Genomic DNA, 23,599 nt, shown 5'->3' on the forward strand with positions numbered 1-23,599 from the left:
TTGTGTAGTTCTTGGCTCCTAAACCTTCGGACCTTGTCGGTGGTGGAATCTAAACAGCTTCTTAAGCTTCGTGGGGATGATACAGAACCTCCGCTACACAGGAGAGGCTACCTTCAACTCCGATCAATACACTGCCGACATCATCCCACACCTTTACAAAATATACCAAATAGCAAAATCTTTGGGGAAGTAAATAAATATATGAATTTAACAAATTTGGGATTCCATTATGGAACATGTCCACCACGTATCCCAAGTGAACGCTTCCGTTCACATGATTGTTTTCAATGTGGAATATTCCACCCTAGCTGACCTCGCTAGGAAGTTGAACAAGGATTATGCACTTGAATCCAGTTGTTATCCATTAATTCAGGTAGGTAACTCACTTAAATTCATCAGGTGGTTCAGCCATAACGGGATTTAGACCCGAGGATCAAGCATGGTTCAGGTGTGTGATGGAAGGTGATCGTTGGCGCACAATATCGTGAAAGCCACCAAATATCTTTATGATAGCATCATGATGATATTATCGGTAAATTTAACCTCGGATGGCTCAGAAGTCTGTCACACCACTTGAGCCGGTGGATGCGAAGTTGGAACCAAGAGGGGGATCACTGACAGGACTATGCATGAGATATCGCTCCGTGAAATACTGATAAATCACAGCCTTAGAAGGTTGACCGCCGACAGCATACGCTACAAAGCAAATGTAAAGATCCTATTATTGAACTATTTTTGGTTTAAGCCTATATCGAGAGAATCGGCCATAGTACCAAGGGTCACATTGTGCGTAACCATAGAAACTCTGGTCTGAAGTCTCCTGACCTTCAACCAGATATGGTTTAAGAATGCGTAGCCTACTACTACATGGTATACGCTGGCACCCACCAGAGGCTATTCATTCGAATATGCTCTAGCCTACTATGTCACATATGCCACACTTGATGTATTACTGCTCAGGTCCGGCTGTCATATGACAGCTCCCCAGTGGTATATAGTGTCCGTGCCGCGTAAGGTTCATACAATAACTGCATCTACTCAGCGCTTAGCGATACTATGAAATCGGTCGTTCAGGGAAGAAATCCACTCAAAATGCCCCACAAGGAGAGTTCCATTCGGCGAGACCCTGGCAATGTACAGGCCTGGCTGATTGGCGGCGGCATCGCGTCGCTCGCAGCCGCTGTTCACTTGATCAAAGATGCCAAGGTTCCAGGGAAAAATATCCATCTACTTGACGAGCATAAACACGCTGGCGGGGCGATGCAGAGCTCCGGGGATGCAGAAAATGGCTATGTGCTACGTACTGCCTGTCTTCCATATTTCCATGATACCTGTGTCCAGGACCTTCTATCCTACGTGCCTGATCCCGGAAACCCTGATCAATCCATCATGGATACAGTGCGAGCCTCTGAGAAGGCGGAGCAATCTAAGCCCGCCCCCTCAACTCGGCTCCTAGAACATCCTGGGAAGGGCCCCGACAAGGTCGATGAACGACAGTTCCATTTGGGTATGAAACACCGATGGGATCTCATAAAGCTTATGGTTGAAGGTGAGAAAGCGGTCGCCGACAAGACTATCAAAGACGTTTTCGATGAGTCCTTCTTTAACTCAAAGTTCTGGACGCTGTGGTCTACGACGTAAGCCAGCCCTACTTGCCTCGTTTTACTGGCTGGGTTTAGATTAACTCCATATAGCTTCGCACTGAAACCCGAACATGGAGCCGTTGAGTTCCAGAGGCACATACGCAAATACCTTGAAAAGATCAAAGACTTCAATAATGTCAGCGCTTTGGACCGCTCCCAGTACACTCTCCATGAATCCGTCATTCTGCCTCTAGTTGCATATCTCGAGAAGGAGGGCGTTGACCTCCGCTTCAACGCTAAAGTGACTGATCTGGTCATGTACCCGGAGGGCGACCCCACGACTATTTCCGAAATCAAACTCGTACACGATGACAACAGCCCGTCGCTTGTGACTATTGATCCCATGGACATTGTCATCGTTACGCTCGGCTCCATCAGTTCGGGATCAGTGGTCGGATCCAATAATGCACCACCCACATGGGAGACATCTCCAGAGCTTACAGTCATGGAGGACTGGTCCTTGTGGAACAAGGTTTCTGCAATGTCCACCAGAAAATTCGGTGATCCCGAGCCCTTCCGGTCTGATATTAAAGATTCCAAGGTCGAAACATTCACGATCACCTTGAAAGATTCCCCATTCCTCGATGTCTACCAAGACATAACGCATAACCGACCCGGCTCAGCTGCCTTGGTATCATTCGTCGGCAGCAACTGGAACCTGAGTCTCAGCGTGCCTAGTCAGCCCGTCTTCGCTAACCAGCCGGAAAACGTTCACGTTGTTTGGGGATACGGCACGGAGCCTGAGAAGCCGGGCAATTTCGTGCAGAAGCCGATGCAGGACTGCAGCGGGGCGGAGATCCTGACAGAGCTGCTTTGCCACTTGGGCAACCCTCCGGAAAACATTCGCCCTACCGCCACTACTATCCCCTGCATCTTCCCAATGGCCACGGCCTCATTGCTGAAACGATCTCACTTTGACCGTCCCGAGGTAATTCCCCATAATACGACGAACATGGCCTTCGTGGGTCAGTTTGTGGAGATCCCGCACGATACGACTTTCAGCATGGAATATAGTGTGCGTGGCGCTCAGATGGCGGTTTATCATCTGATGGGGCTTTCAAAGCGTACCCCGCCGGTGAAGACTAACGTGCTGTTGGAGGTGTTTGGATTGCTAGCTTAATGATCAGCCTGTCTAGTCTGTCTAGTCTTTCTAGGGCATTTCCTGTCCATGGCTTCCTGTGTCTTCCGTCATATCGCAATATTATTAATATCCTCGGCGTACCAATAGTCTCAGGTGTGGTTTTTTCTGTCTGTCATCCCTGTCTTTTCCTTTGTATATTCCATGATGCAGGTAGTTTTCATGTAAGCATCAAGAATGGAACATTGTTTAGGTTGTATGAGGGCCGATTCCGACGGGCCGATTAGAAAGCCACGGCTGTCAGATGACCTTTCTGACTACAACCTCCTGTCAGAGCTAAAGGAGGGTTCCACTCCTGCCATACGAGCCAGCAATATAATAACCCAACGTGCTACCATGGACATTACCTGACTTCATCTCAACTATGCTTTAGATCATAACAGTGCATGTTTGGCCGAGCTACCCATACCATGCCCCGCACTAAGAGTACTCTATCTCAGGCCACCGACAATCAATAACCACAATCCACCCATCAGCTCTAATATATTGTACAATATTTCCTTTCTTCCTCCGTTCAATCTCCCCGACAAACATTCACCATGCTATCCACATTCTGGCCGCACACAGAATACGCCGAAGACCAACCCTTCCCCAAACTCATCCTCACCGGCCATGTCCTCGACCGCAGCTTTCAAGCCGGCGCATTGCTAGGAAGCACTACCGGGCTCGCCCGAGTATGGCTGTTGGCCTACCAACCAACCTTAAACAATAAGTTCTACACCAGATTCATTATCCCTCCAGGATCCACCCCGGCTACTCTGCTTATGCGGTCGACCGGCACTGGCGCCGTCATCGGTCTCGGGGCCATGGCTGCTATGTTACCGTATTACCTAGCTAGATGGGAGCCGATCGAATGGCAAGATCGTAGTTGGAGGCTGCTGGAGAACCCGGGGCAGGTGGAAGTGGATAGTTGGGGGTTTGCGGGCGCGGTGCTGGGATTGACGGGGTTAGTGGCTATGGCGCGGCGCAATGGGCGGATGTTTCAATTGACGGGCCATGAAGAGGTTTCTTCCCTGGTTTTGCTTCGGGCTCTGGGGTGGAGGAATGCGTTCGCTAGTGCTGGCATGGGGAGCTTAACGGGGGTCTTGGGGTATTTGGGCTGGAGATATGGGATCATGGGTGGGAAGCGATGATTCTTCCTGTACTCTTACTTCCTTGTGTTTGTCTGTTCATACTTCTGGTCTCAAGATGCAATGTAAATGTATTTCTCCGTGTATTCAGTCTATCATTGCCAGAGGTAGCCTCAGGCTTCCAGTCGACATATCAGTGACGTCACCGTCCTCTCGAAACGGGGAAATAGACTAGCCTAGTTCAGCTTGGTGCCCTCATCACTCCCGGGCCAATGGGAGCTGTCCACCCTTACTTCCATCATGGTACTACTACTAGTACTTAGTAGTACCGGAATCTGTCAACTTGACAACACCCTCTACACTTTCACGGATCGACGATCTGCCAAGAGTAGCTCAATAATGGGTCCCACAATCGCCTCGTCACACCCCAACGCAGTCAAGCGTCCAATCGTCACATTGAGAGGCCGGTCCTGAAACCCCTCCACGACATCCCACAACATGTTCTTCATGCGGAACTCGATCTGATAGTCCCTAATCAATCCCTCAAGACATGGAATGTGGTCTATCACGCCGACTTGGGGGTTGGACCCCAGTTCGATGGCGATATAGTAAGTTTCATTGGGCACGAACGGACACTTGACATGTAAACCGGGTCTTTGCGGATAGCATTCGACCCATACAGTGGCATCATCGGTTCGATCAAATCCATCAATCAATACCTTGAGGCTTTTTGGTATAGAGGTAAAGGCAAGGAAGTTGAACGTCCACAGTCTTCCGGTGACCTCGGCAGTAAGTCTACCATCTGTCTGTATATACCGGACGGTAGATACCCGTTGCCTTTCGACCGCACCAGCATTGTCTTGCTGTCTGTCATCACGGCTATCTTCGAGCACCTCCGTATACCCATCTTTGCCAATCACAATAAGAACTTCGAAGGCATCTGGGTTGAGGCAGCCGTTCTGTGGAGAAGCGTCCAGAGGGATAATTGATCCCTCATGGGCCAAAACGGGGTAGTCCTCCAATTTACGATATAAGGTTAATGCACGATCCCCATCATAAACTGTACCAGTGAAGATATCAACGTGTAGTCCACAGGGTGGCAGCCAGGCTTTCACCGATGCCAGGTTAGTCCGTTTATCCCGTGGCTGCACGATTGGAGCGACCACCAACTCAGACCCGAAGAAGAATTGGTTTGTAACGGAGTAGGCTTCTTCGCGTCCTGGGTATTCCCAGTACATGGGCTGTACAAGTGGCTCGTCCTCGGTTGCGCAGATTAAGTTCCGTGTATAGAGGAATGGCACCAGTCTGTGCCGGAAGTTCAAAAATCGTGACATAGCAGACCCGCACTCAGTGCGATAGAGCCAGGGCTCCTTAGACATCCACCGTGACGATGTTGAATGTAGCCGCATAATAGGTGAAAAGACTCCCAGCTGCACCCATCGAGTGACAAGCTCGTCGTCACGGCCACCATGAATGTGGCCGCCAATATCGTGACTCCACCACCCGTACCCTATATTCGATGCAGTCGCCGTAAACTCCGGTTGGAACTCTAGTGAGGCCCAGGTCACCACCGTGTCGCCAGAAAAGCCAAGGGGATATCGGTGACTTCCAGGGCCAGCATATCGGGAGAGGATGAGCGGGATCCTGCCATCCCGTCCGTGATCGAGATAAGGGAAATGATTCAGCATCCACAAGGGGTCAATCCCAGGGATTTTTGAGTACGGCCCCTGCTGCCAATCAATCCACCAAAAGTCGCATGCTACAGCTTCCAGGTTTCGGTGAAGAATATTGAGGTAAGCATCCATGAACTTCGGGTTGGTCGAATCAAACAGTATCGGGGTGTTATGTTTCGTGTCGTGACCCAGGAATTTTGCCATCTCTTGGTAAGAATCCTCGTGGGAGTGAATCCCATCGTGGGGATGGTCATTCAATGTTATCTTCAGGTTGCGCTGGTGGAGTTCACGGGCGAACAATGCCGGGTCGGGAAACAGCTCTTTATTCCATGTATACCCCGTCCAGCCAGCGTGTGGCACTCGTTCGTCTGACACTAAATGCCAATCCATGTCGAGAACGGCTACAGACATCGGGATCTCCAGCTCGTGGAACCTATCCATGAGCTGGAGATACTCCTCCTGTCGATATGGATAGTACCGACTCCACCAGTTGCCTAAGGCGTATCGAGGTACGACTGGCTGTTTGCCAGATACAGCATAAAATGCTTTTATCGCTGCCTTATAATCACGACCGTAGGCGAAGAGGTATCCATCCACCCGGTCTCCGGCGGGCCGGCTTGCGACAAAGCCTTGTCCATCAAAGAGCATAGACTCAGAGTCATCAATCACTGCGAAGCCTGCTTTCGACAGGACTCCGTCTCCCATGTCACATCGGCCATCACATAGATCTAATGTCCTTGCTGTTCCTCCTAAGTTGAGGGTGGACGGGGTTCCAAATCGCCATTCAGTTCCGTACTTGGTCGTTTTCGCGCTCAGATGAGCAACCATCCCACTGGGACTGAATCTCTTCTTATCATAACTCAAGTGAAAGTGCTCCGTAATAATCTCTAACCCGTCGTCGTCAATTATCCTGAACTCTGGGACTGGAAGTTCGCGGTTGATGGCAAAAGTAGAAGCTCGATCTTCAAACCGGCCATCTTCGGCCCATTCAAAACGCAGCAGACGATCAGTAAGAACGGTGAATCGATATTTGGGACCAGAGATGATCGCTTTCAGGTTAGCCTTAGGCTTTGTGGGGAATATGTATTTTTCCATTACGAACTCCTTCAGGAATCTATGAGAAACTCTTGTGCTGTTGGTGAGGAGGTCTCTGGATTCTCATGGCTTTGACTGGGTTTATATACTGCATACCACGTGAGACTCCCCGCATTTTGTCCAGGCTGCTTGACGTGTCACTGCGAATTGACCCTCCAACGATTCCGCTACCTTTTGGTCCCTTTGGTCGCACGTCGAAATTTGTTACTGAGCAATATTACTCAACATCGTCTCTGGTTGGCGGGCAGTTCATTGCTTCCCCGTGTATCACATTGGGCGTGAGACACTCTACCTGTACAGAACTATGTGTCTGTTGTTTGCTGATGACGAATATTCTTTTATGACTTGACGGTCGTGCATGTGTGCTACTCTCCTACCACTGAACTTTGGTCCATATTCCTTCATGGCCAAAAGGTGGTTCTGACTCGTAATCTGTACAATGTGGAGGTATCGTCCTAAGTACCCTGGTTGACTACCAACTCACCACCACGCACTATGGAATGTAGGCGTGAAGTCATCTCTGTTCTCTGCCGTGTGGATATTCTCCGTCCCAAGGTACCACATAAAACAAAGAGGAATCGAATTCCGCAACACAGGATAATGGAAGTCAGAGTACTGTTCATTGATCATTTTCACACAGGCATTCCTTTGGGTATATTTTGGTATTTTATTCCACTGTTCCTGTCAACTTGGCAACACAATAAATTAACAAACGATATGAACCACATTTGACCTTTCAGACCAGGAGATACAGGACAAAGGGCTAGTTTCAAGTTCAATGCAGATCAGCAGTCATACAATAAACGCATAAGGCGTTGTAAAGCAGACAATATGTTGTTTCTTTCAACGTACATATCTTTCTCCAAACGAAGACTCCAATTATTTGAATATACCTCGCTCGCCCTAAGTCCAGGGAGCATTTCCCTATCAAAAGTCGGCAATCCCCGGTCTCAGCCCTAAGCATATAGTACCGCTGAGCTACTGTGTCCTAGAAGCAATGCCTGGGTATTGTCTGGCTGGCTCTTTGGGTATGGCATTTTCTCGGCATTCCTGCGCAATGCCAGGACGGCTCCCATACTAAGATTTGGAATTCGAAGGAGAGTCAACGATATAAAGGAGACAAAGAGATTGGCATAATCCCAGATGATGTCATTTCCCAAGTATAGCATTATTCGCAAAAGACGTACTTTAATAGAGGTCAACTACTGAAACAAACAATGTCTGAGCCGCAGTGGGAATGTCACAAGAGCAGGAAAACGGGTGAGCGCTTGACTATATAACATCCCGTGCATCTCTGCCATCCTATACAAATTTCCAGTACTTTGATTTACAACTTCCTCTCATGACCTTCCCCCAGGTAGTTTTCCGCTGTAATAGCTATCCTTCAAAACCACACATCCGACATGGATCCAGACTTCGTTAGGCAGGTGATCCAAAATCAAGCACCAATGCCAACGGAAACTATATATACAATCGAGGACGTCAAAGCGGCTGATGGTAAGTTAAGAGGCGGGGTATCAGTAGTTCTAATGAATAGCCATACACTGAACCAAGCAGTGGTCACTGTCCGGGTCGTCTCGCGTGGTGCAGGGGATGAAGTGTGCGGTTACCAGGAGATTAAGCTCGATGCAGATGGTATTTATATTTCTTGGGTCCTTACTATCAATTCCTGTCCCGTTTCCGTCCCTAATCCATTGATGATCAGTAGTATCAGAGACTAACAAACGCACAGATCAGAAAAATCTGAGAACGGCTGCCACGGAGGCCGACCATCGGTATACAACGTGCACATATTACTGGCAGATCTCAGGATCCGGGGTTGAGTGGTCCAATGCACTAGATAAAATAACCCTGACTAAGACCGCTAATGTGGTGAGAGTGGAAGACTGCAAATCGAGACTTGATGGATCAAAAAGTACAGTTTATTTCATGAAACTCCTTGATCACATTATAAAGACATCAGGTCACGACGGCCAGTATGTATATGGTGAGTTGCTTAACTGATTAGTAGAACCTCCAACAATTCACTCACTCATCTCTTAAACAGTGCTTCCATACATATACATTCGCGCTTCATCACACAATATCACCCTGACGGTCGACAAAGGTCCAATGGATGAGTTGCATCAAACAATGAAATGGATTTGCTTGACGTTCCGATCACCGCCTGAGCAACCTTGCTTCTCGTTTGAAAATGGCACATCACGGGGGAAGTTCTTCAGATTGAAGCCTTTGTTGCCCGCAACAAATCCGGATAGTAGTGAGTTCTGCCAGAAGCTCTTTGATAATGCCGTGATAGCTTGTGGGCAATCCAGAGGCACTCCGCAAAATTCCTTCTTTTTCTTGGACATGCCCTTTGGTGAGCTGAAAACGCGCACAGGATGCGAGCGTCCAAAAGAATTCCACGGTGGCATTGTTTTTGAGGGCCGCCATGGCACGCTGATCCCGACGCAATATACACCGGATTATAGAAGCATCATCTGGTGCTTTGAGGGAGGTCAAGGCGAGCAGCACGAGGATCGAGTTCTGGAACATATCATGAATATACGGAGTTGGCTGGGTCCACGCCTCATGGATCCAAGAGTGCAAGCCACACAACTTGTTGACGAAAAACGCGTATTGGTGTATGGATCCCGCCCTCTCACACCATAATCTCCACCGAGGACGAATTTTATGCAGCCACCAATGCTACTTTGACTTTTTTCCTACTGTTAGAATTGGATCTACAGGCAATGTCTCTTCCACAATCTGCACTATAGGCGCTGTTATAGGGGCTTCTCTAACTTCGATTGCTTGTTCGTTTCATTTAGATCACTTTTGTTTGAATGGTCAAGCGTCTTTCTTGTAAGCCTTGTCGAATCATTTATCCTCAGTTAATAATAGGAGTTCGAGCGCTAGTGATAGCAGTAACCAAAGGGATAGCAATGTCGACATTAGTCTGTTCGTATTAATCCGTTCATATTCTGACAATGCTGTAGCTACGTCAAATCGTCGTGTGGCTGCAGCTACCTCCATCCGTAGAGACATTATGTATCTTCGAGGTGGGATAAATACAGGGAAGAGGGCCTTCGCCTGTCAAATGCGTAGTCCACGATATACCGTGGGATATGTCCGATCATACCACTAGCTAAGTTCCACGAATCGCCACTTATCTATGTTACTGCGCCTATTCCCGGTTTTTCGAAACTAATAGATGTATGTACCGGCAGAAAACAAAGGAAAGAGCCTTGTCGGGCAGTTTCCAAAGGTATGTTCCGCAATCAACAATGGTTCATGTCGGCTCATAGCAATAAGAGGGTACATACCTAAGAGCAATTGCCGAACACATAAAATGGTAGGGTGCGCTGACCCCTACAAGTAGGATCTTTCAGGCAACTTGCCACTTTGAAGAGGCCATGTCTCTCCTAGTACAAGATATAAGTATGGGACGTTAAGTGTCCAACCTTTTCGCGTCACCCATCCCCAGATCCAAACCGCAGGCTCCCCATTCAATACCTTAAATTTTGTCCCCGAAGGCTACGCATATAATACGCTCGGTTTCCCTTGTCATTATCGTTATCATTGTCATTGTTCCTCTCTTTACTCACCTTCCCACCCCTTCTCTGACAAAGAGTGATCTGAACGGCTCTCGAAATAAACACCGGAAGCATGTCTCCATCAACATCAGGGTCTTCTCTATCCACCACTGAACATACTACCCCTCCACAGTATGACCGGGAATCTGAAGCGCCGATGAGCGTAGACGAACTTTGGCAATCACAAGATGCTCCATTCAGTCTCCCACCCGGCTCTCTACAGCTGGGAGGGCAATATCTGCCATCTGTGGATGATACTATGCCAGGAATACCAGAGCCTCCCCCGTCATACGAGGAGTATAACAACAGTCTTGCCTTTGCAGTACCGTCTTTGTTCTTCCCACGAGGTATGTTTCCCTTTTTTTTTCCCTCTTCCTCCGGCTGTGCGACTACGTCAAGTCTATATTTAGCAACGCACTGCCTTAAAGTGGGATAAGAACTAACTACGGAGCAGAGCCGACTCTCGCGAGACCTATCACTCTGCACGCCTGGAGGTATTCTTACCTGTGGGAGGGGCCTCTCTTCACGATAGACAATAAACGCACCATAACTGTAAATGGGTGTGTTGTGGAGGTACTCAGCTGTGAAGAGTATGTTTCCCGGAAATATGGAGAGCTTGAGCGAAGCCTTTTGGACATGATCATCTTAGCTCTACGGCGTCCCAGCGTTCTATACGGTATGGATCCCCTGATATTCTACGAATACTGTGACACTTGCAGAATATAACAATCCTATACAGCATCTGACATCATGAGTCTCGCCGTAACACCAGGAAGACCGGGAATACTGGGCACACAGGAAACACCGGCCACGATTACGGTGGGATTCTCACAAATCATACCCGGGTTTCATTCCATGATGATGTGGCTTTGCTCTGTCTTCCGCAAGCCAACCCCGGGGACGGTCTCGCTCTCATATTGCCAAGCAAGAGACACCCATAATTTTGAACCAGCGCCTTTGCAACCGGTACCCATCACGTCTAGCCTTTATCGCTGCTGCTCTGCACTATTTGATTCCGTGGTCATTGCTGCGAGCTCGACCACTAACCCTACGCAGCAGTTTCTGTTAGATATGGATATCGGGCTCCTCGAGTACCGTCTCGCAATAAGAAATGTTCGGATCTCTGTCTCAAAACTTACTGATAATAAAAAGGTCTGCTGTTTTATTGAGGCTTCTCCTTGGAGTCATATTTCTGCCCAGAACGAGGAGCGAAACTGGGGAAGATCGACAAGGGCACTCATAAACTACTGTCCGTTTTGTTTGATTCGGGAACATTCGTTTCAACTATACACCCATGCATGCTATCCAGAACGGGTCATAGCATAGGCAGAGTGCAGAGAAAGGGGTATTGACAATGGTATTTGTTTCAACAGCAAAGAGGATGGAAAGGAAACACAGACTGTGACAAAGCCAAACAAGGATTTCTTTGATCTTAAAAAGAAGAAAACAAAAAGAGAAACCAATCAAGTTCAGACGCCATGTTGGCGCTGCTGGGAATCGAACCCAGGTCGATTCGGAATTGCGGAAACTACCACAACGAAACGTGATCACCACTACACTACAGCACCTTGAATTGGTGATCGGCCGGTCCTTTTTTGAATTGAAGAATGTATTTTGCTTTAGATCTTGCTTTACTATTATCTCTTCTTAAGAATGAGTTATGGAACACATCTTTGACGTTTAAATCAACTGAACAAGAATCTTCGGGTCATAGCATATGTACAATGGAGTATTAACTGTAAAGGTAGCTCGGTCAGAGTGTAATTTGCGTCGTTACTATTCGAATTGTTGATATGTGATAATCACTCATTATGTCTTCTATGTAGATATATATTTCTGACCCTCTCTTTCTGCTCTCAACACATGATACGCCCAAACCGGTTAGAATATACTAGAATCTTGACGCAGGTAGCTCTACAGATCATTCACGGTGTCTTAATCGACAGACATAGCTCCATAATAAGCAGGAATCCTTTCCCCGTGTGTACAACAGAGGTGGCATAGAGGATGATTGAGCACCGTTCGGGATAGCCGACAATTACGGTGTCCCGTGATGTATGTGAATAGTACATTATCGGGTACAGCCGATAACGGTATTTTATGTATGGATTATAATATAGTTTCGCGCCATCTTGGCGTTACGGAAAGCCGGCACCCTGCCTGTTAGCCCTACCTAACTCAATCTTATCTAGTGGTATTAAATCTAGGATACGTACTTGGTGGTAATAACGGGCACTTAAAATACGATATGGCACGAAAAGGGAACCAACTTCACCATAGCTGCAACTAAGTCATCTACTAAGTGAGCTAGCTGGGCATGCATCGCTGGCAAGTACCATTCCGAGATAATACTCCGAGTATGTTTCTGCATGGCCTCTCGCGGCGCCCAGTACTAATTTTTGTGGCTCTCGCGGAACAACGCCTGCCAGCTAATTAGGGCAGTGACCGGGCACGAGAACCAGTATGTGCCAGGGCGATAGAACAGTAATGCCAACTGGAACGTGGATCAATCTTGAAGAATAATTTAGGCTTGAAAAACTGTCTCATCAGATAATATATATACACACTAAATAAAACTCATCTAAACCGACGCGAAGTTCTGACCACAATCAACCCCAGAGCCCCAACAAACGCCAATATTATTATCCACCGATTCCCCCAAACAAACTCCTGCAGACGATTCTGAACGAAGAATGTTCGATGTATTCTATGGCGACGAATAGCAATGAGCTGCGAAAACGTCGACCAGAACGAGCCGATGAAAGACTCCGTCCTGACCATCACAGCGGACTCGACGATAGGCCAATATGTGGCTATACGCCATTGTGTCTCGTCAGAAGGATGAGCGTCTCGGATGGCGGTTGTACATGTCTCTGTCATCTCCATGTAATGTGCTCTGGGGCCAAGGCGGCGGACAAGATCAACTATGGCGGGATGCTCTCTGTTGTCGGTCGCGATTATGACGGGCTGTGTATCGCTTTTTTGGACGCGCAGAACGTTATTGTACAAATATGAACCCGTCCAGTCACATTTGGAAAAGATATGCCTGAGGACGGGGACTTGGCCATGGTAGCAGGCGTCGTTTTGACCGAAAGACAGGTCGGACGGCCACATCCGTAAATGCATTGCTATAGCGTGTGGAACGAGGGAAGGGAGGATGCTGTCCACGCACTGTTGCAGTGGGCGGGTAAGCTGAAAGCGACGGGCCGTAGAACGCCATCGATTCGGTGTCCAGGGAAGCACAAAGCCTTCCAGAACGAACCGGATGGCGCTCCACTGCCAGTAGGATTCAGTATGCGCTCTGGCTTCGATGATTTGGCTAGGCCCTTCCACGATATCGGTGTAGTATTCCACACGCTCAGTGGATGCTGCTTTGGCGGCAGGATCTGGCCACCGTTGGAGATTTGTCTCGTAGCCCAATGACTGGAGACCTTGTTCGTTGAAAACATCAGTGGCGGGGATCACCTTTGCCTCTTGTACTCCTCGTATGGCTGGGCAGGTGATGCCTGGGGAAAGAAGCTTGCGGGAGGGAAGGGGGTTATGGACGGCCGAGGCGAGGTGTAGTATAAACTGATTGTTGAAGTACGCAAAGTCTGGTGTTTCCCACTAGTTCAATGGAATGGCATGTTAGATCAGAGAATTTGCGGAATTTTCAGGGATATATGGCTCACATACTGTGAAGTACTTCAGGTTGTGAACCTTGCTTGGAGAACGTGTAGATAGGAGCGAGCGTAAATAAAAAGTTTGAAGAACGAAAAAGGCGGCGGCAAGGACTAGACAGATCTTCCTTCTTCTGTTTACCAGATACATCGCGAATAGTACTCAAATAATGGAAGATGGTAACTTCAAACATAATGGTACTAGATAGGAAGTAGTCGTGCGAAACCTGACTTCTGCATCGCCCCTATATCTGGTGAAACTTCATTGTAGACTACCTGGTGTACTATAGGGCTATGTGGGAAGCCCTTGTGCAATCATGCTTCGCTACTCGGCCCCCAGAACCGTACTGATTGATCACTATTCACTGGGATCCCCACACTAGTCGTAGAGGTGGTGTTAACGCAGTCGGATATGTTTAGCAAAAATTGTCATTTCAGATGCTAGGACCCGACATAGTACGATTGACGAATAACGTCTAGTATTTACTCCCACTATTCAACTCTTAGTTACGTAGAATGTAAAGACACATTCTTAGGTATCGCTATAACCGCGATGGGGTAGAAGTCCACCAAGCGTCAGGGTACATACGTTCAGTGGCCTTCGCCAAGCGTCCGTCTTGACCTGCCGGGCAAATCCTTTAATGCTTCAATGTAACCTACCAGCATGCGCCTTCTCGTATTTAATTCGCGCAGGGTTTTGTTTGTGGGTTACTCTTATTATCTATGGCTCCGGACTTCATATGACTGAGACATATCCACATGGAACCTCTGTCGTAACTGGCATACAGTAATATTCCCTATCAAACATATCAGCAGTCACCAAAGGACGAATAGCAGGATACATACACAGCCTCTGGCCAAGACCAAGGTTTCTCTAATTGCGTAGAAGTACTCTGCGTAGAATAGATATCTAGGGTGTCTACGTTGCTATCTCCTATACTACGCCATATCCACTTTTAAGGGCCATCCCCTATTGTGGCTATGTCTACTACCAGAACAGGACATGATGATTCCTCTTCATTTTACTCTAGGGAAGGGATCTAGCCTTTATAGACCCTTGACCGGATGGACCGCCAGGCGGATAGCGTGTTCCACTTGAACCCTCGAATTCCATCTTGCAGCACGTTATCCCCTAGTTTTAGTATAATGCTCTCGAGCATAACAATCCTGCAGAGAGATATCGAGTACATAGGATATATAGGACATGGGAACAGCACCTTACCTGCCTAGGAATCAAGAAACACACTCCGAGCAGGAGTATTATCCGGTATGCATGTAGCATGGCTTTTCTCGCGTGTCATGCAAAGCACACCGTAGGAACTTTCGTGACTGGTGGGGACTTTTCTAGAGTCCACTGACCAAATAGACCTTTTCCTGCCCCCCATCCCGTCTATCCGCAAATAGGAGCAATGTTTTTCGGGCACGGGAGAATACGTTTGTTAGTTGTTTCTTGTTCTTCGTTTCAGAACTCCCCTATTTCTTGTACTGTCTACTCTTTTATATCCCATAAATGTTAATTCTGGCGGTTTTACCTTTCAAGTCTATTCACCAACTCACATCATGAGACTATTCCAGCTTTATGCGCGATTTTTTTCGTTGTGGTTGGTGCTATTTGGCACACCAACGACAGCTCTCTCACTAGATATCCATGATAGCGGTAAGTGGCCTCGCATTTAGTATATCCCTACCGGACTATTATCCCACTCATGCAGAAGATATAGCATCCCTGAAAGATGCAGCGAGTACCGCAGCCCGCGGAATGCTGAAGTATTATCATGGCAACGAGCCCGGCCAGACCCCGGGAACACTGGATAACACGTGGTGGGAAGCGGGCGCAATGTTCATGACACTGGTGCAATACTGGCGTGTTAGCGGCGATTCCTCTCACAATGCCATTACAACACAAGGGCTTCAATGGCAGGCTGGAGATGACCACGACTATCTACCTGCCAATAGCACTGCTTACCTGGTTCGTGGCCCTTCCATTCCATTTCCCCCTGGACATACTGGCCGAATGCTAATGACCTCATGTCGATATGACAGGGTAACGATGACCAAATGTTCTGGGGCCTCGCGGCCATGACCTGTGCAGAGACGAAGTATCCCGATGTCTCTGATGGGCCATCGTGGCTGTCCCTCGTGCAAGGTGTTTTCAACAACCAAATCCCGCGCTGGGAGATGGAAACCTGCCATGGTGGTCTGCGATGGCAGATCCACTCATGGCTGCCCGGGTATGACCTCAAGAACACGATTTCCAATGGCGGGTTGTTTCAGATCGCTGCCCGCTTGGCTCGGTACACAGGGGACCAGAAGTATGCCGACTGGGCAACCAAGATCTGGGACTGGATGGCTAGTAGCCCACTGCTAGATACAAAGACGTGGAATGTTGCCGATACAACGTCTGTGACGAACGACTGTACGACTAATGGCAACGAACAGTGGACATACAACTACGGGACGTTGCTTAGCGGGGCGGCATATATGTACAACTTTGTAAGTGGTTCCTGCTTCAAGACGATACGAGGTAAGAGCCACGCTAATACTATGTCGCAGACAAACGGTGACCCGAAATGGCTCGACGCCGTCGATGGATTACTCAACGCCTCCCTCCGAATTTTCTTCCCGCCGATGTATAACAACGGTACGGTCCTGTCCGAGGTATCCTGCGAGACAATCGAGACCTGTGACAGGAATCAGATGTGTTTCAAAGGGTTCCTGTCCATCTGGATGGCCTACACAGCCACGCTGGTTCCGTCCACCGCGGAGCGGATTACCCCCCGACTCCAAGGGTCGGCGGAAGCCGCAGCGAGGCAGTGTTCCGGCGGCGAGGATGGGACCGAATGTGGGGTCCGATGGTACGAGGATAAGTGGGATGGGAAGAACAGTCTGGAGACCCAGATGAGCTCGCTGAGCATTTTTACTGCGAATCTTATGCTTCAGTCGGATGAGAAGCCTGTAACTTCCTCCACTGGAGGCGAGAGCAAGAGTGACCCCGATGCAGGGACTGGAGGCAAATCGAGGAAGACTGAGCCACCCCGCAAGATTACAAGCGGTGATCGAGCGGGCGCTTGGATTGTAACTTTACTGGTGGGCGTGGCATGGATTGCAATCATGGTGTGGTTGGTTTGGTAGTGATCCTTCTTACTGCAGATCTGTACACGTACACTTGTTTTTGATCACAAAATATACCGGGCTTGGAACTCATGTAGACCATGGACTAAACATAATGTCTACCAACAGCATGTAATCAAGAAACTATGAATGATTACTGATCCCAACGAACGTTGCCGAAAGATGTGCATAGCAGGATGAATAATCGGGTTAATAACTGGATCCTAGAATATGATACGAACTCAGCCGAATAGTATAATGAGAAAAGGAAAACCTCAGATGCTGAGGCGGCCGTTCTTTGACTGGATCAATTAGCTAGCCAAAAATCTGACAATGTTCCATGAATGAACAGGGATGATAAAGTATCGTAAGATTATTGACTCGAAAGCTTGGCCAGTGCGCGCTCAAAAGAGGGGAAAAGGATCTGCTAACGAGATTACAGCGTATGGGCAGAATATGTCTGCCTGGCGAGGCTTATTTCCCTGAAGCCAAGGCATGATTGTGGATCTTCCACCTTCGGAGACGAGTGTAGCGTGTGCTTGGCAGGGCTCCCCAAACCCCCACAGAATGGCAGTGCTATAAGAAACCAATGATCAGAGTCGGTGTGTTTCAGAAACTTTTAGTTTTCTAGATGTAGACAGCGGCTGAGATTCTGCAGGCTTAGCATAGTTAGTATCTTATTAGTACTGTGGGTGCTGGTGATATGGACAGGGCTGCGATGGACTGTGATGCTACGATCGGGTGAGGGTGACAGTATCCAGAAGGTCAGAAAAAGCTCGCTGAAATTGAACTGCTTTGTGTATTATATGTACCATTCGTTGCTTAGGACTATGCTATCCTGGGTTGTATTTCTCTTGAGGCCTGGTAGGTCAAGATATCAATTTTTGAATTGTGTCGCGGTTATTGGGACTAATACTGACTTGGAACCACCGCATTCTAATGGAGTAACTACAACAAGGTCTACCATTGTCATGCAATACTACCTTAGTATGGTATATAACTCAAGACTTGCCGGCGGAGGAAACCTGTTCAGAGTCACTTGAGATCTGTACTGTCATGGTTTGGAGGAATCAGTAGAATGCTGTTCATCGCGGAAAGGATAATGATTGGCTTACTAGCAATCACTTGAAAGTCTGGAATTCGGAGTGGTACTCTAATGTATTCTAGAACCAGGAACCCTTTAGTCAGAACTCAAAGGATAACTAACACTAACAAGTGGGCTTCCACGTTGACATAGCCCCGTTTGATTTGAAATGGACCATGGAAATAAGCTAGTACCCATACGGAATTGGCCGTCAGAATTGAGCGAGTCTCACTGTGTTAAAATATGTTGGGAAGGAAAAGGGAACTGGTGTATTCCATGTATACAACGACGGAGTTACAATTGGCTCTTTTCAAGCATGTCCTAGCCCCTGCGGGAAATCGAATACCATATCTGGATCTGCGATGGCCTTGAGCGACTTCAAACGTTCTAGATTCGCACCATAGTACGCCTGTCCAAAATCACCCAAATATGGATCAATATAATTCTGGTAGGCGTGCCACTGGCCACTCGGCTTGGCTTGTTTGATAGTGTCTGCAATATTCGTAATTGTCTGGAGACCCTGATCACGGGCATCTGTATTATTGAAGCCAGGAAACTTATATGAGAAAATTTGGACCAGAAACAAGCTCTCGCGATGAATAAACGATGTATCGCCGGACGTCGGTTGAAGGTTCGTTCTTGAGCCTGGTCCATTCAAATCAAAGGACACATGATTCTCTGTAGCATTAAGGAGTTTTGTGTCTTCAATAGCGTCAATGATGAGCTCCGCACGGTAGGATGCATAATTGGGGGCACCATCGTCCACCAGGGACTGAGCGTAGTATGGCTGGGGAGTACTAGGCTGATCTAACGAGCCCATCAGGTCTGTGAGAGCTGCGATCCAGTCGTCGAACTCTTTGATGTAGGACGTAGAATTGACTGGCTCGATTCCGCGGTCTGCAAGTTTGCCCAACAATCTATCGAGCACTGACAGAAATGCGGCGCGTTCTCCCAAATACTGCCCAGTAAAAGTGCAAGTATTTGCATCAGGTATAACGACCTCTCCACCCAGCTCGACCGGAAGGCCATCGGCATCGTTGGCAGAGATAGAACCGAACTCCTGGACTGCCAATAGCACTCCTGCACAGGCCGACTTGGACGAGAAGCTGATCCCATAGTTCACAACTGCCGTGGGGGCTGCTTCCAGAGCATACGTAAATGAAGTCACAATGCCGAAATTGTTGGCTCCAGCTCCTCTCAATGCCCACCACAACTCGCCGTCCATCCCGACTGAGCTAGCGTTAAGCAGTGTGATATTCCCTTCAACATCAACAAATTCGAGCGACACGACTAACAGCCAAGTTAACACGCTGTTTCTGAGTAAGGGCCCACTACGTGTCTGGCTCTTGCACATATTGTGGCACACTTACTATGGTCAACAAGCCATCCCCATTTCCGTGATGTGAACCCCCAGCCTCCACCTAAGGAATGGCCGGCAATCCCGACTCCAGGACACGTCCCATGTGGGAGGGCATATCCTTTCTGACCCATCGCAACCGCCAATGGACCCAAGGTTTGACCAAATTGCACCGTAACTTCCTTCTTGTCATCGTCGAAACTGATCTCTTTCATGCGACTGGAATCAATGACTACATCACCCGAAGAGCTGTACGCAGCATAGCTATGACCTCCTCCCCGCGGGCTGAGCTTGACGCTCCCGTTCTCAGCGGCCACACAGCGTACGCTCGCTGCTACTTCTTCCGACGACGTGGGGATCACAATAACCTCTGGATGCGGCTGATAGTTTGCATTCTGCGAGCGTGCTAGTGCATCATAGTCCAAGTCGCCGGGGTACACCACCGTCGCGCCGGTATTGTTTAGGCATTGTTTCAGCGAGACTGGGGGAGTCAGACTGTCCGTCACTGCAGTCGCATGTGCGTAGAGCAGACTGAGCGCGCATATCAGCGCTAGCTGCTTGGTCGGCATGTCGGCAGAGTAGACACATGTGCTAATACGCAAACCAATGATATGTATAGGTTTGCCGCCAGGGCCACCCGGTATGCAACAATGACTATTGTCCAAATGTTGCTCTCTCTTCTGGTCGCAGATAAGGGGACACAGGGGAAATTAACAGATTTGCGAGTCAGGAGTTGTGCAGAACTCCGGTTCCCAGGGGTCGCATGCAAGGGGCACATACCAACGCAACACCTCAAAAATGCAATGTGACCAGTCATTATTTGCCAGTCTTTACATACATAGTATGGAAATAGGATGATTGAATCCAAAGGTTTGAATGGTATTGGTAGTCCGAAATGTATGTTGAGTGCTATCAGAACCAAATGCCATACTAGCTAGATCGACCAGTCTCCACGAAACCTCTTGACTGAGATTGGCTATTCCTGCCCTCAGATCACCCTCATCTTCTTAGTATTCTTAGTCCGAGACAATCTTTAGTCAGTGGGTCTGGAACAATCTTCCGGGGATTATTAGACGTGCATAGTCTGTACGCTAAGTTCAGATCTTCGAATTTGCCTGTCGCGGCAATGATATAGAATCCACCTGTCAGCCACCTGCCCCCCATAAACAACCCGGTTCCTCATACATATTCCCCGGTCTCTCTTGCAGTCTTGAATCAGCCTGGAAAAGCACCACCTGGCCGATCAGTCCTATTTTTAATCCCAGCACCTTATCAAGCAAGGGGGCGTAAGTTATCCGGGAACAGACTCAGCCCGAAACAAGAGAAGCAAGAATCTGTTATATAGTGTTGTGTCTTGCAATTTAGCCAATAACAGAGACTTCTTTTTCTTTCAGTCTATGTACCCTTACCCAGTTGACAGGCTAGCTACCCTTGATAATAAAACCTCTGTTACATCGCCCCAGGGGTTCACGATTAAATGCTTATATTCTAGAGGTTTCATCTCGTTCGAAGCAGCCTCTGGTATGCGAAGTATGAAACGTCGAGTGTAATAGGAAAAGAATATCTCGGTTCAGGAAGCTAGGAAACCTACTCCTCCCTGAGCACAGATCTCATGGCAGCGGTGTAATCAAGCGTAGAAGAATACTGCATAGGCAAACTATAAGTATAGTTCTGGAAATAAACGAGTCCACATAAATAAGCCATTGATATTGCCCCTAGGACTGGCAGGATGTAGGCCGGCTATGACTGCTCATTGCCATACTAATGCAATTTCTGGGATACAGAGAAGAAGATGGACAGTCAGGTCACATCGAAGTATCAGATGACTTATCGATAGCTGCAGAGCTTCCACAAAGCATCCATATCCACCGTAGCAACAAATCTCTAATCCAGAGCTCTGTCACCAAAGACATTGCCGGCCCCTTTATTTCTTCCCACCGGCAGGGGTATAGGTCGATCCGCCCTTGCCATCATTGTAATAGGTACTTCCGTTGGAGTTGGAATAGTAGTACGATCCGTTGATATTGTGTGTCAGCTGGGTAGTTGATGTTTTGAGAAGCATAGTGACCTGTTAGAGTAGTGGTACGCATCACCGCGACCAGAACCGTTCGAACCCGACCCAGTTCCGTAGTCTCGCGAGCAATAGTGGTTACCCTGGGTTCAAAGGAGATTAGTAACTAGATATGTGTATAGACCTATTGTTATAACTTCTGCGGCGGGATATTATAATGAAGAAAAGGCTGGTGAATGGGTGAACACCTGGCTGTTGGTGCCAGAGCCGGTGTATGAGTAGCCTCTGCCAGAGCCGGACATTGCTACTTATGATAAGTTATGGACAAGAGATTAGAAAGCGTATGAGATTGTGGAGTGTCAAAAATTGCAGTAGTTGACCATAGGAAGTCTGGAAAATTCCGCGGTTTAAATGCTGTCAAAAGCCCCCGCGACACGCCACTTGCCTAGATAGGCCTAGCGCTTGAGGGCTTTGTCCCTTCATGATATCTCCTTTAGGCCTTGTAATGAGGTTCTATTCAAATCATCATCACACACTATCATTGTCCTATGGTGTCGGATACACGAGGGATCTGCTCTTTACAGGGGGATCATCCCCAGTTGTGACTACTGTCCTATATAGCAGGGCTGTTAACCCACACCGTTAGTCTGACTTCTTCAGGACCTCCGACTGAGATACCTGCCAGGTTACACATCTGAGTATCTCCAGGGCCGGGAGGTAGAACTGTGGACGTCATTCAGGCAGGTAGCCGTGTGGTATAAAGGTGGAGAAGTGCTCGCACGAGCCTGTGGCTCCTTGTTGCACTACTCTACGGGACAACGAATGACGAGTTGACGTTGACCTGCTATCACGCCCCCTCACAACTCCATGTACTTCGGGAACTGGTATTTGACGTTCTACGAGCAGGTAGACTATCGTTGTCATGGAACAATATTCTAGAAGTCCGGATCCATCAATATCAGCTATTAGAGGCCAACTTTTAATTGCTACCTTGAACCACAGTCAAAATTGTTCATTAGGTAGATATGCTAAGAATAGCGAACAGAGTGACTCTACCGGCATAATTAAAGGTTTCGTCAACGTGGCTGTAACCTCGTATTGACAGGGACCGCGCGAGGATCATAGCCATTCGAGGTCTATAAGAGAGCATGCAGGTGAAGATCAACGGCTAGTACGAAGTCTAGTGCGATGCCCAACTTTGATCCGCGAAGATGTATAGATGGCACATCTGTTGATTAGCCAGTTAGACTGAACTTTTCTAAAGACCCTGAAGTGTGGATACAGTAGTCTCTGTGCTGCTCAAGCGGAGGACGATGTCGATCACGAACCTTATCGCCGAATCTGCGCGCTTCAAGGGGCGGGCGATCTCGTGTTCAAGAAATATCGATCTTCACGCTGCTTCGTATTTTGAGCTGCGCTACGGGATATTAGCGGATACACAAGACGGCCGCCCCACGAGGGGAGAAACATAAGAAGGTCTGCAGGGCTGTGAGTCAAACAAGACCTGCAGGCACGAAAACCTCCGAAATACCGCCCAAAATGTCTTCCTCGTTCAAGCTTCTGGCCGTGCTCCTCCCAGCCCTTGCTGTCGCCTGCACAGGGCCCCCCGTCAACCAGAACGGCCTTAATCTGATCAAGAGCTTTGAATCATTCGAGCCCAATGTGTACGACGATGGCTTTGGCAACCCGACCATCGGTTATGGCCACCTCTGTGGCGATGCGACCTGCTCTGAGGTGACCTACCCTAAGCCATTGTCCGAGGCGGATGCCAGCAAGCTCCTGGGTGACGATCTGGTCGTAAGTTACTACCATGCAACAATCTTGCGCTTTTGAAATACACACAGACGTGCTGAATATCAAATAGACTTATCAAAACGCCCTCACCAATGCCCTGGCGGACCCAGTCACCTTGAATGACAACCAATACGCTGCCCTTGTTTCGTGGACATACAACGTCGGCAATGGCAACATGCAGAAGTCGGATCTTGTCGCCCGCATGAACAAGGGCGAGGATGTGGTGGCTGTCGCACATGACGAACTGCCGCAATGGAATAAGGCCAACGGGCAAGTCGTCAACGGGCTTACTCGTCGCCGTAACGCTGAGTTGGGACTTTTCGATGCACCGGCTATCTATGGCGCTTTGCCTGTCCCTTGCTGATCGCCCTACGACCGCATTTTACTGT

At 48.3% G+C, this 23,599-nt stretch overlaps 8 protein-coding genes across 8 annotated transcripts; 5 read left to right on the forward strand and 3 right to left on the reverse strand.

Moving 5' to 3' along the window:
• Positions 1 to 1,092: 1,092 nt before the first annotated feature.
• Positions 1,093 to 2,763, forward strand: ABOM_005652 (oleate hydratase; the record flags this gene model as incomplete). The annotated part of the gene is made up of 2 exons (XM_022532781.1): positions 1,093 to 1,637; positions 1,695 to 2,763. The coding sequence occupies 2 exons, from the start codon at positions 1,093 to 1,095 to the stop codon at positions 2,761 to 2,763; spliced, it is 1,614 nt and encodes a 537-aa protein (XP_022389755.1).
• Positions 2,764 to 3,320: 557 nt separating this feature from the next.
• ABOM_005653 (uncharacterized protein) lies at positions 3,321 to 3,914 on the forward strand (the record flags this gene model as incomplete). The annotated part of the gene is made up of 1 exon (XM_022532782.1): positions 3,321 to 3,914. One exon carries the CDS (start codon positions 3,321 to 3,323, stop codon positions 3,912 to 3,914), a length of 594 nt encoding a protein of 197 aa, XP_022389754.1.
• Positions 3,915 to 4,207: 293 nt separating this feature from the next.
• Positions 4,208 to 6,619, reverse strand: ABOM_005654 (putative alpha-xylosidase; the record flags this gene model as incomplete). The annotated part of the gene is made up of 1 exon (XM_022532783.1): positions 4,208 to 6,619. One exon carries the CDS (start codon positions 6,617 to 6,619, stop codon positions 4,208 to 4,210), a length of 2,412 nt encoding a protein of 803 aa, XP_022389749.1.
• A 1,403-nt stretch (positions 6,620 to 8,022) lies between these two features.
• On the forward strand, positions 8,023 to 9,271 carry ABOM_005655 (uncharacterized protein; the record flags this gene model as incomplete). Its single annotated transcript, XM_022532784.1, has 4 exons — positions 8,023 to 8,116; positions 8,177 to 8,254; positions 8,352 to 8,606; positions 8,667 to 9,271. The coding sequence occupies 4 exons, from the start codon at positions 8,023 to 8,025 to the stop codon at positions 9,269 to 9,271; spliced, it is 1,032 nt and encodes a 343-aa protein (XP_022389748.1).
• A 3,500-nt stretch (positions 9,272 to 12,771) lies between these two features.
• Positions 12,772 to 14,004, reverse strand: ABOM_005656 (uncharacterized protein; the record flags this gene model as incomplete). Its single annotated transcript, XM_022532785.1, has 2 exons — positions 12,772 to 13,800; positions 13,870 to 14,004. 2 exons carry the CDS (start codon positions 14,002 to 14,004, stop codon positions 12,772 to 12,774), a joined length of 1,164 nt encoding a protein of 387 aa, XP_022389751.1.
• A 1,608-nt stretch (positions 14,005 to 15,612) lies between these two features.
• ABOM_005657 (glycoside hydrolase family 76 protein) lies at positions 15,613 to 16,985 on the forward strand (the record flags this gene model as incomplete). The annotated part of the gene is made up of 2 exons (XM_022532786.1): positions 15,613 to 15,822; positions 15,897 to 16,985. The coding sequence occupies 2 exons, from the start codon at positions 15,613 to 15,615 to the stop codon at positions 16,983 to 16,985; spliced, it is 1,299 nt and encodes a 432-aa protein (XP_022389750.1).
• Positions 16,986 to 18,358: 1,373 nt separating this feature from the next.
• On the reverse strand, positions 18,359 to 19,974 carry ABOM_005658 (FAD-dependent oxidoreductase; the record flags this gene model as incomplete). The annotated part of the gene is made up of 2 exons (XM_022532787.1): positions 18,359 to 19,338; positions 19,419 to 19,974. 2 exons carry the CDS (start codon positions 19,972 to 19,974, stop codon positions 18,359 to 18,361), a joined length of 1,536 nt encoding a protein of 511 aa, XP_022389776.1.
• Positions 19,975 to 22,955: 2,981 nt separating this feature from the next.
• On the forward strand, positions 22,956 to 23,574 carry ABOM_005659 (lysozyme; the record flags this gene model as incomplete). Its single annotated transcript, XM_022532788.1, has 2 exons — positions 22,956 to 23,213; positions 23,281 to 23,574. 2 exons carry the CDS (start codon positions 22,956 to 22,958, stop codon positions 23,572 to 23,574), a joined length of 552 nt encoding a protein of 183 aa, XP_022389775.1.
• Positions 23,575 to 23,599: the final 25 nt, after the last annotated feature.

Source organism: Aspergillus bombycis (assembly GCF_001792695.1).
Source record: "Aspergillus bombycis strain NRRL26010 chromosome Unknown contig00035, whole genome shotgun sequence".
NCBI lineage: Eukaryota > Fungi > Ascomycota > Eurotiomycetes > Eurotiales > Aspergillaceae > Aspergillus > Aspergillus bombycis.